Source organism: Rana temporaria, chromosome 12, assembly GCF_905171775.1.
Source record: "Rana temporaria chromosome 12, aRanTem1.1, whole genome shotgun sequence".
NCBI lineage: Eukaryota > Metazoa > Chordata > Amphibia > Anura > Ranidae > Rana > Rana temporaria.
Genome location: NC_053500.1, coordinates 16,026,297 through 16,043,136, shown reverse-complemented (window position 1 = coordinate 16,043,136; position 16,840 = coordinate 16,026,297). Strand labels below are relative to the sequence as shown.

Sequence of the window (16,840 nt, the reverse complement as noted above, 5' to 3'; positions counted from 1 at the left end):
TATAACTTTTATCAAAACCTGTTTCACTTTCTGGGTTCTGAGATAGTCCTTCAAACATCACAGGTGTTATTGGGCAATACTTTGGAGTAGCCCTTATTAACCTGCCCTTTTCTCCCAGTATGTGAATGTGTAAATTGGAAATTTAAAGTCAAAGGGAAGCTAAGTAGAGGGAGGAAAACAAGGACAGGAAAGAAAGACAGCAAAAAGGTGTATGCCAAGGAAAGGGGAGTGCATAGGACTAGAAGGAGAGCAAAATAAGTGAGCCAGGAATCAGGAGGATAGCAGAAAGAAGAAGCCGCCAATTTAGATATAGTGATGATGACAGAAAGAGCCAGAGACCTGGGATAACAAGGAGAGGATGTAACTAGAAGGATAACAAAAAGTGTAAGTCAGGTAGCTGGGTAGAGAAAGGAAAACCAGGAGAAGATATGACCAGAGAGATAGCAGGGAGAGGAAGACAGAAACCAGAGTATAAGATGGAAAAACCAGGAGAGGATATGGATGAATAGAACGGCAAGGAGTCTAGAGAAGGTAGAGACGAGAGCAGGATATGACTAGAAGGACAACAAGGAGAGGAAAGCCAAGACCAGAAAAGAAAAACCAGGACAAGATAGGACTAGAAGGACAACAAGGAGAGGAAAGCTAAGACCAGAAAAGAAGAACCAGGACAGGGTATGACTAGAAGGACAACAAGGAGAGGAAAGCTAAGACCAGAAAATAAGAACCAGGACAGGGTATGACTAGAAGGACAACAAGGAGAGGAAAACTAAGACCAGAAAAGAAAAACCAGGACAGGATATGACTAGAAGGACAACAAGGAGAGGAAAGCCAAGACCAGAAAAGAAAAACCAGGACATGATATGACTAGAAGGACAACAAGGAGAGGAAAGCCAAGACCAGAAAAGAAAAACCAGGACAGGATATGACTAGAAGGACAACAAGGAGAGGAAAGCCAAGACCAGAAAAGAAAAACCAGGACAGGATATGACTAGAAGAACAACAAGGAGAGGAAAGCCAAGACCAGAGAAAAACCAGGACAGGATATGACTAGAAGAACAACAAGGAGAGGAAAGCTAAGACCATAAAAGAAAAACCAGGACAGGATATGACTAGAAGGACAACAAGCAGAGGAAAGCTAAGACCATAAAAGAAAAACCAGGACAGGATATGACTAGAAGAACAACAAGGAGAGGAAAGCCAAGACCAGAGAAAAACCAGGACAGGATATGACTAGAAGAACAACAAGGAGAGGAAAGCTAAGACCAGAAAAGAAAAACCAGGACAGGATATGACTAGAAGGACAACAAGCAGAGGAAAGCTAAGACCATAAAAGAAAAACCAGGACAGGATATGACTAGAAGGACAACAAGGAGAGGGAAGCTAAGACCAGAAAAGAAGAACTAAGACAGGATATGACTAGAAGAACAAGGAGAGGAAAGCCAAGACCAGAAAAGAAAAACCAGGACAGGATATGACTAGAAGAACAAGGAGAGGAAAGCCAAGACCAGAAAAGAAAAACCAGGACAGGATATGACTAGAAGGACAATGAGGAGAGGAAAGCCAAGACCAGAAAAGATGAACCAGGACATGATATGACTAGAAGGACAACAAGGAGAGGAAAGCCAAGAGCAGAAAAGATGAACCAGGACATGATATGACTAGAAGGACAACAAGGAGAGGAAAGCCAAGAGCAGAAAAGATGAACCAGGACATGATATGACTGAAAGGACAACAAGGAGAGGAAAGCCAAGACCAGAGAAAAACCAGGACAGGATATGACTAGAAGGACAACAAGGAGAGGAAAACTAAGACCAGAAAAGAAGAACCAGGACAGGATATGACTAGAAGGACAATGAGGAGAGGAAAGCTAAGACCAGAAAAGATGAACCAGGACAGAATATTTCTGTTTTTTCCCCCCTTTGGTTGCATTTGGTCATTATTTGTGTTCTGTCACTTAAAAAAAAAAATACAAAATAATTTAATAATCTTAAATAATAAAATAAATACAGCATGTAGCCACTACACTTAATCAGAGTTATCTTAATAGGGATAATAGTAAAGCAGAAAGCGGAGGAAAGGGAAGTATCAGAGAACAGGTCTGACTGACAGATGTTTCAAATTTTCCAATTTCTCAAATGGTTTCTGAGAGAGACGCTGGATCCGGTTGTTGTTCAGCAATCTGCAATAAGCACAAACAAAAGAGAAATAATGCAAAGCAATGACAGCACAGGCCAGGACTAACATTCTCAGCCTGGATACAATGCACATGTCATTTATTAAACAAATAAGCAGGAATTAGGGGCATATCTACCACGAGGCAAACAGGGCATATGCTTCAGGTGGCATTTTTTAGGGGGGCGATGCTGCCCCCAGGCAGAAGGGACACTAGGAGCATGGGCGTAGCATCAGGGGTCACAATGGTCACTTAGGTTTTCATCTACTCAGCAGGAGTCCCCCAACCCCCTGGCAATCATGCCAGACATCCACAATGCCGACCAGAGGTGTGGCTGGCTACACAGGAGTGTCCCGCCTGCCTCCATTGCCACCCTCCTCTCTTAGTAAGCAGTGTGGAGTATGGTTGGATGTAGGGGTTGGTGCACCTCTCCCCCTCACATGGATGCTGTGTATGGGTCAGTAAAAGTTCCTCCCCCATCCTCAGACTGCACGTAATCTCACACAACACATGCCATAGGGCTGCTCCTACCCACGCTGCACACAGCTGAGATTCTTGTACAGACATTCTGCAGAGTGTGTAGCTTGCTGTTTATAGTTATGACCAATGAAATCCTCAGATCAGAAAGGCAGCAGAGCTGCAATAGTCAGCTACACACTATGCAGATTGAGGCTGTGTCTGTAAAAGAATCCACCCTTGGCTGTGTGCAGTTGGGGATGAGCAGCACTGCCGAGAGCTCTGCCAGCAATGACCTCATCCTCTGCCCTACTGACCCCTATTTCATGCTCTGCTACCCCAACCTCTGCCCAGCTGACCGCTGTCCTCAGCCCTGCATAGCCACCAGAGACCCCACATAGCCATCAGAGACCCCACATATCCACCAGAGACCCTGCATAGCCACCAGAGACCCTGCATAGCCATCAGAGACCCTGCATAGCCATCAGAGACCCTGCATATCCACCAGAGACCCTGCATAGCCATCAGAGACCCTGCATAGCCACCAGAGACCCTGCATTGCCACCAGAGACCCTGCATTGCCACCAGAGACCCTGCATTGCCACCAGAGACCCTGCATTGCCACCAGAGACCCCGCATAGCCATCAGAGACCCCGCATAGCCATCAGAGACCCTGCATTGCCACCAGAGACCCTGCATTGCCACCAGAGACCCTGCATTGCCACCAGAGACCCCGCATTGCCACCAGAGACCCCGCATTGCCATCAGAGACCCTGCATAGCCATCAGAGACCCTGCATAGCCACCAGAGACCCTGCATAGCCATCAGAGACCCTGCATAGCCATCAGAGACCCTGCATTGCCACCAGAGACCCTGCATTGCCACCAGAGACCCCGCATAGCCATCAGAGACCCTGCATAGCCATCAGAGACCCTGCATTGCCACCAGAGACCCTGCATTGCCACCAGAGACCCTGCATTGCCACCAGAGACCCCGCATAGCCATCAGAGACCCCGCATAGCCATCAGAGACCCTGCATAGCCACCAGAGACCCTGCATAGCCATCAGAGACCCTGCATTGCCACCAGAGACCCTGCATTGCCACCAGAGACCCTGCATAGCCACCAGAGACCCTGCATAGCCATCAGAGACCCTGCATAGCCATCAGAGACCCTGCATATCCACCAGAGACCCTGCATAGCCATCAGAGACCCTGCATAGCCACCAGAGACCCTGCATTGCCACCAGAGACCCTGCATTGCCACCAGAGACCCTGCATTGCCACCAGAGACCCTGCATTGCCACCAGAGACCCTGCATTGCCACCAGAGACCCTGCATTGCCATCAGAGACCCTGCATAGCCACCAGAGACCCTGCATTGCCACCAGAGACCCTGCATTGCCATCAGAGACCCTGCATAGCCATCAGAGACCCTGCATAGCCACCAGAGACCCTGCATAGCCATCAGAGACCCTGCATAGCCATCAGAGACCCTGCATTGCCACCAGAGACCCTGCATTGCCACCAGAGACCCCGCATAGCCATCAGAGACCCTGCATAGCCATCAGAGACCCTGCATTGCCACCAGAGACCCTGCATTGCCACCAGAGACCCTGCATTGCCACCAGAGACCCCGCATAGCCATCAGAGACCCTGCATAGCCACCAGAGACCCTGCATAGCCATCAGAGACCCCACATATCCACCAGAGACCCTGCATAGCCATCAGAGACCCTGCATTGCCACCAGAGACCCTGCATTGCCACCAGAGACCCTGCATTGCCACCAGAGACCCCGCATTGCCACCAGAGACCCCACATAGCCATCAGAGACCCTGCATAGCCACCAGAGACCCCACATTGCCACCAGAGACCCCACATAGCCATCAGAGACCCTGCATAGCCATCAGAGACCCTGCATAGCCACCAGAGACCCTGTATAGCCACCAGAGACCCTGCATTGCCACCAGAGACCCTGCATTGCCACCAGAGACCCTGCATTGCCACCAGAGACCCCGCATTGCCACCAGAGACCCCACATAGCCATCAGAGACCCTGCATAGCCACCAGAGACCCTGCATAGCCATCAGAGACCCTGCATAGCCATCAGAGACCCTGCATTGCCACCAGAGACCCTGCATAGCCATCAGAGACCCTGCATAGCCACCAAGGACCCTGCATAGCCATCAGAGACCCTGCATAGCCATCAGAGACCCTGCATAGCCATCAGAGACCCTGCATAGCCACCAAGGACCCTGCATGGCTATGCTGAGACTGTTCATATCCACCAGAGACCCCACATAGCCACCAGAGGCCCTGCATCGAGAAGCACCACCTGTCATTCAGGTCTTTAAGGCAGGGCAAAAGGGGAAGCTGCCCTGGGCCCTGTCATTGTTGTGGGGCCCAAAGCAGCTGTCTCATACTTGCCAACTATCCCAGTTTAAATTCCCTCGTCCCTTGAAGTTTTAGTCATGTGCTGTGTCCTGATAGCTCAGTGTGAAGTGCTGCTATTAATGCTGCCCAGCTCTGCCCTATTGTTGTGTACTGATCACTCACCTGCAGACCTGTGTTTACATGTAAATAAACATCATTCATATGTAAATAATGGGAGCATTCATATGTAAATAGATGAGGCCGGTGGCATTCATATGTAAATCAAGGTGGTATTCATATGTATATCATGCCCCTCTGCAGTGAAGAGATGATGTGCTGTAACCTCACTGTACAGTAATCTCTAGCAACCAATCAACAAGAAGAAATCATGTGCTGTAACCTCTAGCAACCAGTCAGTAAGTGGTAATGATACGCTGTAACCTCTGGCAACCAATCGCAATCACTGCCTGATCTGATACAGTAAACTGATTTTAAGTCTAGCTGATACTTGTTGTATGTCTCAGAGCAGGTGGAGAGCAAAATTGCATGGGGGGGGGGGGGGGGTCCAAGAAAATTTTTGCCCAGGGTCCAATCAACATTAAAGACGGCCCCGCTGTCAGTGTAAACCCGCTGCAGGCAGTGGAACGTAGTCAGCGTGAGAGGTAGGGTCACAGTGCAATGGAGCAACAAGTGATCATAAAGTTCTCCTACAAATTGGGGAAAATGGCGACGGATTGATCACCATTACTAGAATTCCCATTATTACATGCCCGGTTGGTAATACCCTGAACCCTGCCCACCGCTCATCTCCACGTGGGCTCACACAATCCTACCTCCTGTCCATTAAATTAAGAGAAAGAACATCAGCATTGCCTTACAGAGTGTGAAGGTTGGGCAGCTTCTGGAGGGCTTCAGAATCGACCTCTTGGATACGGTTAAATCTCAGGTCCCTGCGAAGACAAAATTCAGAATGGGTTATACAGTACAGTGGAACCTCGGATTACGAGTATAATCCATTCCAAGAGAATGCTTGTAATCCAAAGCACTCGCATATCAAAGCGAGTTTCTCCATAGAAGTCAATGGAAACTAAGAGAAGTTGTTCCGCATTGACTTCTATGGCATGTAATACCACATGTGGCCAGAGGTGGGAGGGCACCGGAGAGCCTTTGAAATACTTGGAAAGGCTCAGGGACAGCTCGGCTGAACTCGGAAAACCTCGGGGACGGAGTATTTCTGAGATTTCAGAGAATTTACAAACGGCTCCGGCGCCCCCGCACCTCTGGCTAAATGCGGTACAGCTTGAATTCTGCTTGTTTTGCGAGACAACCCTCGCAAACCGAGTCAGATTTTTTTTTTTTTAAAGTTGTTCGTTATTCAAAATGCTCGTTAACCGAGGTTCCACTGTATGTTGCTGCTTTGTATGATATAAGCTTTCTGCCCACTGGTTTGGGGCATACCACCTTTGTGACCATGGAAGCTCTGAATTACCATGCATACCCTCTGCTTCATCACCCTGTATAAAGTCGGGGTATCTACTTATCTGTGCACCAAACCAATATCTGCTCTGTAGGCACGCCATTGGTATGAAAAAATTCCTGATTTGTCAAAATACAATAAAATACAAAGCAACAGTATAGAAAAAAAAGCAATCCATGAGCTTTATTCAGTGACATTGCCTAGGCTGAGATGTCACCAACCTGCTAAAGGCAGTAGGGACATTTCCTCCATCTTCTGTCCTCTAATGAGACTGAAGCATTGTAACATTGCAGCCAGGGCCGCCATCAGGGGGGTACAGGCAGTACACCTGTAAGGGGCCTGGTGGTCCCCAGGGGCCCAGATGCCATCCCCCTTTTTTTTTTCCCCATCAACACCCAAAGCCCCCCCGACCTTTAAGGGGCCCGGATGGCATCCCCTCTTTTTTTTCCGGCAGCCCCCAAAGCTCTCCTGACCTCTATGGGGCCCGATGGACCCCAGGGCCCCGGATGGCATCCCCCTTTTTTTCGGTTCGTCAGCATCCAAAGCCCCCCCGACCTTAATTTGCGGCGGCAGCATCCCCCCCCCCCCACCTTCTTAATTGGCTTCTCAATTGGTGCCGGCCAATTTCTTCTCCGGGCCTCCGATGGCACGGGAGAGCCCGGAAAAGCACCGGATGGCGGCGGGGGGCGTCCCCTCCCGCCGCCTATAAGAACGATCAAGCAGCGGAACTGCCGCTATGATCGTTCTTATGGTGCACAGAATCGGCGGCTGCAAGGAATGATATCTGAATGATGCCTGTAGCTGCACCCACCCACCCATTCAGATATCCCCACTGAAAGTCCAGGACGTCATATGACGTCCAGCGGTAGGGAAGTGGTTATGGAAAACCTCTGCTAAGCACTACTCGGGTGTAACGTGCACGTGACGCAAGTCCAGTCCAATCAGGACTCTGCATTCTTCAAGATGGCCAACAGTAGCAAACCCTGGACATCGGTGCCCAAGCCCTTTCACCACAGCGAACGTACATTCTAGAGGTGGTCACCAGCGCCTGGACAGCAATGGCAATGTTAAGTACAGGCTAGACCTGCACGAAGGAGACATAAAGGACCAGATTCAGAGAAATCGGCGTATCTCCATGCGGGCGTAGCGCATCTCATATGCGCTACGCCGACGTAACATAGAGAGGCAAGTACAATATTCACAAAGCACTTGCTCCCTAAGTTACGGCGGCGTAACGTAAATGGGCCGGCGTAAGCCCGCGTAATTCAAAGTAGGCAGGTAGTGGGCGTGTTGTAAGGAAATTAATTGTGACCCCATGCAAATGAAGCGCCGATCGTACGGCGCATGCGCGCGAATGCTCAGAATCATGTTGAATTTACTCCCTAAGATACGCCGGGTCCATTCATGCGACGTGAACGTAACCTACGCCCAGCCCATTCACGTACGACTTACGTAAACGATGTAAAATACGACGGCTGTTCCAACGTCCATACCTTTGCATTACTTGCGCCTCATATAGCAGGGGTAACTTTACGCCGGACTTAAGCCTTACGTAAACGACGTAGCTAAATGCGACGGGCGCAAGTACTTTCGTGAATCGGTGTATCTAGGTCATTTGCATATTCGACGCGTAAATCTACGGAAGCGCCCTTGCGGCCAGCGTAAATATGCACCCCAAGATACGACGGCGTAGGAGACTTACGTCGGTCGTATCTTGGCAAAATTCAGGCGTATCTGCTTTCCAGAATACGCGTATAGATACGACGGCGCCGTCGTAAGTCCTTTCTGAATCCGGCCCATAAAGCTCAGAGGGATTTTTTTCCTAAAGTATATTCAAGACAAAACTTTTTTTTCGTTTTGGATAGAGTTTTGGATCGGTTAGATCTTTTGTTATACTTGTGGAGACACAATCCTCTCTTAGACAGTTGTCACCCCCCCCCCCCCCCCCCCCATTGAAAGGTTCTCCTCTATTCCTGTTCCAGTGACAATTGTAAAATGACTCGATCCAAAATGAAAAATAAAGTTTTGGGTTTGGATTTACTTTATTGTGCCAAATTACTTGGTGGCCGTGCGGACCATAAGAGAACGTTCGGGATGTATTGCATGGAACATTGGTGTCCAGTTAGGTTTCACCTCCATCCACACGGAATAAACTGTTCCTGGAATCCGGCCATGCTGGACGCGGGAACACCGCCGAGCACACAATGTGTGCATGAGAAGGATGCGTGCGAACATGAAAACATTCGGTGACATCACCGATAAAGAACTCCATCAATTTCTTCCTAGCAGCACGAAACGCTGGCAGCAAAAGCCATACAGAAGGTCAGAGAACAGCGACGGGTTCCAAGGAGAAAAAATATGTGTAGGTTCTGAGACAGATTGCCTTCCACCATACTCTGTTCACTTCTCTCTTTACATACTGCCCCAGTCCTACCCTCTGTACTCCTCTCCTGTACATACTGCCCCCGTTCTACCCTCTGTACCCCTCTCCTGTACATACTGCCCCCATCCTACCCCCAGTACTCCTCTCCTGTACATACTGCCCCCATCCTACCCTCTGTACTCCTCTCCTGTACATACTGCCCCCATCCTACCCTCTGTACTCCTCTCCTGTACATACTGCCCCAGTTCTACCCTCTGTACTCTCTCCTGTACATACTGCCCCCGTCCTACCCTCTGTACTCCTCTCCTGTACATACTGCCCCCATCCTACCCTCTGTACTCCTCTCCTGTACATACTGCCCCCGTCCTACCCTCTGTACTCCTCTCCTGTACATACTGCCCCCATCCTACCCTCTGTACTCCTCTCCTGTACATACTGCCCCAGTTCTACCCTCTGTACTCTCTCCTGTACATACTGCCCCCGTCCTACCCTCTGTACTCCTCTCCTGTACATACTGCCCCCATCCTACCCTCTGTACTCCTCTCCTGTACATACTGCCCCCATCCTACCCTCTGTACTCCTCTCCTGTACATACTGCCCCAGTTCTACCCTCTGTACTCTCTCCTGTACATACTGCCCCCGTCCTACCCTCTGTACTCCTCTCCTGTACATACTGCCCCCGTCCTACCCTCTGTACCCCTCTCCTGTACATACTGCCCCAGTTCTACCCTCTGTACTCCTCTCCTGTACATAGTGCCCCCGTCCTACCCTCTGTACTCCTCTCCTGTACATAGTGCCCCCGTCCTACCCTCTGTACTCCTCTCCTGTACATACTGCCCCCGTCCTACCCTCTGTACTCCTCTCCTGTACATACTGCCCCCGTCCTACCCTCTGTACTCCTCTCCTGTACATACTGCCCCCGTCCTACCCTCTGTACTCCTCTCCTGTACATACTGCCCCCGTCCTACCCTCTGTACTCCTCTCCTGTACATACTGCCCCCGTCCTACCCTCTGTACTCCTCTCCTGTACATACTACCCCCATCCTACCCTCTGTACTCCTCTCCTGTACATACTGCCCCCATTCTACCCTCTGTACTCCTCTCCTGTACATACTGCCCCCGTCCTACCCTCTGTACCCCTCTCCTGTACATACTGTCCCAATCATACCCTCTGTACTCCCCACTCCTGTACATACTGCCCCCGTCCTACCCTCTGTACTCCTCTCCTGTACATACTGCCCACTGTTATACCCCCACAATCCTCTCCTGCACATATTACACCCATGATACTTTCCACATTGCCCACTGTCACACCCTCTGCACTCCTCCCCTGTACACACAAGTCATACTATGGCCATGATAAAATAATTGAATATATATGACTCTGTCTGTCATTGTGCCTCTCTATACCACACTTGTACTCGCCCTCCTGGGGTGACAGCCTGGATGGGTGGGGTTCCGAGAAAGGGGTGGGGCCTGCTAATTAGTGCCCACTAGCGTTGGGGGTCGCCCTTGCACATGTGCATACATACACACATATATCTATATTAAGGAGGACATGTAGGAGGAGAGAGGTATCACGGACCATAGTTGCTTGCTGCAGAGAGAAACGCCAGTGGCCGGGCGCCCTAGGTGGCTCCCTAGTTTGCCTAGTGGTAGCACCAGCCCTGGGGACATGTGTGGTCAGCTAGTTGAAGGGCCAGTAACTGTCCGATCTCAATGGGTCACGCAGCGAAAACTCCCAGCTTCAGAGTCTTCTCCACACAAAGTAGACACCGTGGGCCAGATTCACGTAGCTCAGCGGATCTATAGATCTGCTCGATCTACGTGAATTAAGATCCGCTCCCGCAAGTTTAGGAGGCAAGTGGCTAATTCACAAACCACTTACCTCCAAACTTGCGACGGCGGATCCTAAATCCCCCAGCGGAATTCAAATTCCGCGGCTAGGGGAGTGTCATATTTAAATCAGGCGCGTTCCCGCGCCGATTTAAATGCGCATGCGTCGTCCGGGGAATTTCCCGGCGTGCATTGCTCCCACTGACGTCAATAGGACGTCAGTGGTTGCGACGTGAGCGGGACTTGCGACGCGCGTGTTCGTAAATCGGCGTACGCAAACGACGTAGGAAAATTCAAATTTGACGCGGGAACGCCAGCTATACTTAACATTGGCTGCGCCTGATAAAAGAAAGGGTAAGTATACGACGGAAAACCACTACGGAAACGACGTAAAAACAATGCGACGGGTCCGCGTACGTTCGTGAATTTGCGTATCTCGCTGATTTACATATTATTTATCGTAAATCAGCGGGAACGCCCCCGGCGCCATTTTTAAATTTAAAAAAAGATCCGACAGTGTAACACAGTGTAACACGGTCAGATCTTATCCCTATCTATGCGTAACTGATTCTATGAATCAGGCGCATAGATAGGACCAGTGTAAGTCAGAGATACGATGGTGTATCTGTAGATACTCCATCGTATCTCTTTGTGAATCTGGCCCCAAATGTCAACTTTCATAAATGATAATAATGGAAAGTAGAAGATTCTATTATATCCATGAACCCGGCAGTGACCGGTCCTCTTCACAGCTCCTCCAGCCAGCTCCAAGCGATTACACATGTCACACTGTCAGCGGCGTTTACGCAAATCGCCGTGGCTCCATCCCAGGAAGGCATTCAGATGACGACAGGCGAACTTGTCGCTGCCTTACATCATGCATTCCTGAACATGTCTGGCCCGCGGACAAAAAGCGCTGCGCTCCAGTCTCCAGTCCGTCTGCTTGTAATCATCGTACAGAGCGCCGAACCCGCCGGGAATTCTCACAGAGACTCATGTTTATGGAGCTGGAGAGAGGAGACGCTACGCAGGTGCTGAACTTATGAACGCTGCCGTCTCGCTATGTACACCATTACAGGGGTTCCACCACTACTCCACATACCACTCAGCCTAGATCAAACATAATGGCCCAGATTCAGTAAGAATCTGCGCCTTTCTTACGCAGGCACAGGGCAGCGTTTTTGCCCTGCGCCCGCGCAAATTTTCTGCGCTGCCCGCGATTCACGGAGCAGAAGCTCCGTAAATTGCGGGGGCGCTGTGTTAACTTGCCCGGCGTACGGGCGCCTAATGTAAATGACCCCGCCGGGGGCGGGAATCATTTAAATTAGGCGCGCTCCCGCGCCGAGTGTAGAGCGCATGCTCCGTCGGGAAACTTTCCCGACGTGCATTGCGGCAAATGACGTCACAAGGACGTCATTTGCTTCAAAGATCCACTTACGCAAACAACGTAAAATTTGAACGTCACGACGCGGGAACGTGGCCATCCTATAGCATTGGCTGCGCCTGCTATTAGGATGTGTAACGTTCTGCGAAACCCGACGTACGCAAATTACGTAATTTGCGTACGCAGGGCCAGAGCAAGTTTGTGAATCAGTGTTAGTATGCAATTTGCATACTATACACAGATCACAATGGGAGCGCCCCCTAGCGGTTTTCGCTAGAATGCAGCCTAAAATCTGCGTGGCATAAGAGCCTTATGCCGCGCAGATTTTAGGCTGCAGTCGGCGTAGCGATGTTCCTGAATCAGGAGCATTCGCTACGCCGGAGCAAGTAAGCAATTGTGCCGTGTAACCTATGGTTACATGGGCGCAATTGCTTTTTGAATCTGGCCCAATGTTTGTAATGGGAACTCCCACAATGTGCAACTTGAAACTCTGGGGGCAATGAAAGGGTGTGTGTATATATATATATATATATATATATATATATATATATATATAAAAACATAGGGCTAGATTCAGTAACACTTACGACGGGCGTATCAGTAGATACGCCGACGTAAGTCCGAATCCGCGCCGTCGCAACTTTAAGCGTATGCTCAAACTGAAATACGCTTAAATGTTGCTAAGATACGACCGGCGTAAGTCTCCTACGCCGTCGTATCTTAGGGTGCATATTTACGCTGGGCGCTAGGTGGCGCTTCCGCTGATTTCCGCGTAGAATATGCAAATTAGCTTTTTTTACGTCGTTTACGTAAGGCTTTTTCCGGCGTAAAGTTATGCCTGCTATATGAGGCGTATCCAATGTTAAAGCGGAGGTTCACCCATGGAGAACACATTTTCCCCATAGATGGATGCTCGTTTTGTCTAGGGGAACCGGCTATTTGTTTTAAAATATGATCCGTACCTATAGGGCAAAGTTTGTTGTCTGGGGCACCTACGGCCGGGGAGCACTGATTTTTCAAAGCTGGGCACCCCTTCTATAGACTGCCATGTTAAACGTAAGTCTAGTCACGGACACGGTGAGGCATGGGCACAGTGAGGCATGGGCACAGTGAGGCATGGGCACAGTGAGGCATGGGCACAGTGAGGCATGGGCACAGTGAGGCATGCACATGGACACATTGAGGCATGGGCACAGTGAGGCACGGGGACAGTGAGGCATGGGCACAGTGAGGCATGAGCACATGGACACAGTGAGGCAAAGTGAGGCACAGTGAGGCATGGGGCATGGACACTCTAGGCTTATACTCGAGTCAATACGTTTTCCCAGTTTTTCGTGGTAAAATTAGGTGCCTCGGCTTATACTCGAGTATATACGGTACATATTTTTGGTAAAAAAAAAATCCCAATAAGTGTATATTGATTGGTTTGTGCAAAAGTTATTGCGTTTACAATATAGGGGAAAGATTTAGGGACTTTTTTTTTTTTACTGTTTTTATTAGCAAAAGGGGTCAGCGATTTTTAGCGGGACTGCGACAATGCGGCGGACAAATCTGACCCCAAGTGACACTTTTTGGTGACCAGTGACACCAATACAGTGATCAGTGCTATAAAAATATATATTTTATATAATAGTTTTTACTAGTAACGGCGGGGGATCAGCGATTTTGTAGCGGGATTTACATACACGTTAAGATCAGAAAAAAAAACACAACTAATATGACTGTTATTAAAAATGAGATATAACATTTTTGGCAAAAACAAAAGAAAAATTATGCATCTTTATTATACAGTAAAACCTTGGTTTGAGAGTAACTTGGTTTGAGAGCGTTTTACAAGACAAGCAAAATGTTTTAATAAATTTTGCCTTGATATACAAGCGATGTCTTGATATAAGAGTAGCGTCATGTCACAACTATATCAAAGCATTTTTTTTTTACAGAGTATAAAAGAGAAGAGGCGCCTCTAAGTGCAGCAATATGGTTACATATAATGAAGGTACAACATTTAGCAACTTATTGCTACACTTAGAGGCGCCTCTCTTCTCTTTTATACTCTGTAAAAAAAAATGCTTTGATATACAAGTGCTTTGGATTACAAGCGTGTTTCTGGAACTAATTATATTCGTAATCCAAGGTTTTACTGTGTATTATATATACACACTAGGGGGCAGATCCACAGACAGAGTACGCCGGCGTATCTACTGATACGCCGCCGTACTTTCAAATTACCCGCGTCGTATCTTTAGTTTGAATCCTCAAACCAAGATACGACGGCATCTGGATCCGACAGGCGTACGGCTTCATACGCCTTCGGATCTAAGATGCAATACTTCGGCGTCCGCTGGGTGGCGTTCTCGTCGTTTCCCGCGTCGGGTATGCAAATAAGCTATTTACGGCGATCCACGAACGTACGCGCGGCCGACGCATTCTCTTACGTCGTCTCTAGTCGGCTTTTTCCGGCGTATAGTTAAAGCTGGTATTTTGCGGCGTATAGGTTGATTTGCCATGTTAAGTATGGCCGTCGTTCCCGCGTCGAAATTAGAATATTTTTTTATTTTTTGCGTAAGTCGTCCGTGAATCGGGATGGACGCAACTCACGTCTAAGTTAAAAAAAAATGACGTCCTAGCGACGACATTTAGCGCAATGCACGGCGGGAGATTTCGGGACGACGCATGCGCAGTTAATTCGCTTCATTTAAATGAAACCCGCCCCCTAATCGCCGATTTGAATTCTGCAGCCAGAAATACACTACGCCGCCGTAACTTACGGCGCAAAATCGTTGAGGATTCGAAATTACGCCAGGTAAGGTACGGCGGCGTAGCGTATCTCTCATACGCTGCGCCGTTCTAATTCTATGTGAATCTGCCCCTAGTTGCAGTTCTGATAATTGCAACACATTACTTTAACCGACAATTGCGCAGACGCGTAATAAAAAGTGCTCGCCAACCGGATTGCACAGATCGGTTGCGCGCGTTTTCGTAAAAGTCGTACAATTCTACAATAAAAATGAGAATGGGACTTACAGGATGCTGGTGTGGACGGGCACCTCCGGGATGGCGTCGAGCATCAGATGCATGCACCTGACGGTGGAGCGGAAGCACAGGCATCGGCTGGGGCAGGACAGGACCTGCTGGGGGGTGAGAAGAAGGAAGAGCAGGCAATAGAGCGGCCAAGGCATGGTGACAAGTGTGTGCTGTGCAGCTTCTGCCGAGCCAACCACCCTCCCCGACTCCCAGCCTGTGTAGGAGGGAGCTGCTGGACATGTGGTTCTCATTATTGTCACTCACACACCCCTCAGCCGGGACGCAGCCTTCCTCCTAATGTGTCCCACTGAGCGCCTAATATCCTAATCTGCTCTTGGATGGGAGTCAAGTTTTTTTATTGATGAGAAAAGCCCCCCCTTGCTACACAGCTAAACGAGAGGGTAAAAAAAAAAAAGATGATTGGAACCTAAATATATATGGGGTAACGTCACACAAAAAGGGGACCTAAATGTAGACAAGGCACTGTAACAAAAGGGGGAGGGGGAACTTATATGTGTATGGGAAACTGCCAGTAGAAAAAAAAAGGGGGGGGGTCTAAATGTATACAAGACACCATAATAAAGGGGTCCAACATGTATATGAGACACTGACATAAAAGAAAAATGTAAACGGGACCCTCTAAAAAAAGGACCCACGTGTAAGCGAGACCCTGGCAAAAAAAAAACACAAAGGGCCAGATCCACATACATTTAGATACGCTACGCTGCCGTACCTTACCTGGCGGAATTTCGAATCCTCAACGATTTCGCGCCGTAAGTAACGGCGGCGTAGTGTATTTCTGGCGGCGGAATTCAAATCGGCGATTAGGGGGCGGGTTTCATTTAAATGAAGCGCGTCCCCACGCCGAATGAACTGCGCATGCGTCGTCCTGAAATTTCCCGCCGTGCATTGCGCTAAATGACGCTAGGACGTCATTTTTTTAACTTAGACGTGAGTTACGTCTGTCCCGATTCACGGACGACTTACGCAAAAAAAAAAAAAAATTCAAATTTCGACGCGGGAACGGCGGCCATACTTAACATGGCAAGTCTATCTATACGCCGCAAAATACCAGCTTTAACTATACGCCGAAAAAAGCCGACTAGAGACGACGTTAGAGAATGCGTCGGCCGCGTGTACGTTCGTGGATCGTCGTAAATCGCTAATTTGCATACCCGACGCGGAAAACCACGCAAACTCCACCCAGCGGTATTGCATCTAAGATCCGAAGGCGTACGAAGCCGTACGCCTGTCGGATCTTACCCAGATGCCGTCGTATCTTGGTTTGAGGATTCAAACTAAAGGTACGACGCGGGTAATTTGAAAGTACGCCGGCGTATCAGTAGATACGCCGGCGTACTTGCTCTGTGAATCTACCCCAAGGTACTTAATGTATACAGAACACGATAAAAAGGGAGCCTACATGTACTTAGGATCCTGGCGAGAGAAAAAAAAAACACACAGGAGGGACCTAAATGTATACAAGGCACTGTAACAAAAGGGGGGGGGGACCTATATGTATACAGGACACTGCCTGGAGAAAAAAAAAAAGGGGGGGTCTAAATGTATACAAGACACCATAACAAAGGGGTCCTACGTGTATATGGGACACTGACATAAAACAAAATGTAAACAGGACCCTCTAAAAAAAGGACCCACGTGTAAACGAGACCTTGGCAAAAAAACACGAGGTACTTAACCACTTAAGGACCGCCTCCTGCACATATACGTCGGCA

At 48.9% G+C, this 16,840-nt stretch overlaps 1 protein-coding gene across 1 annotated transcript in view; it reads right to left on the bottom strand.

Annotated features, from left to right (window-relative positions):
* The window catches only part of LOC120919469 (peroxidasin homolog), a 57,213-nt gene extending 41,872 nt beyond the window's left edge, over positions 1-15,341 (bottom strand). The window contains exons 1-3 of the mRNA XM_040331651.1: positions 15,105-15,341; positions 5,879-5,950; positions 2,108-2,179 (exon numbers count right to left, since the gene is read on the bottom strand). Coding sequence (XP_040187585.1) covers positions 2,108-2,179; positions 5,879-5,950; positions 15,105-15,259 — 299 coding nt within the window. The 5' untranslated portion in view covers positions 15,260-15,341. The remainder of the gene's footprint in view (positions 1-2,107; positions 2,180-5,878; positions 5,951-15,104) is intronic.
* Positions 15,342-16,840: the final 1,499 nt, after the last annotated feature.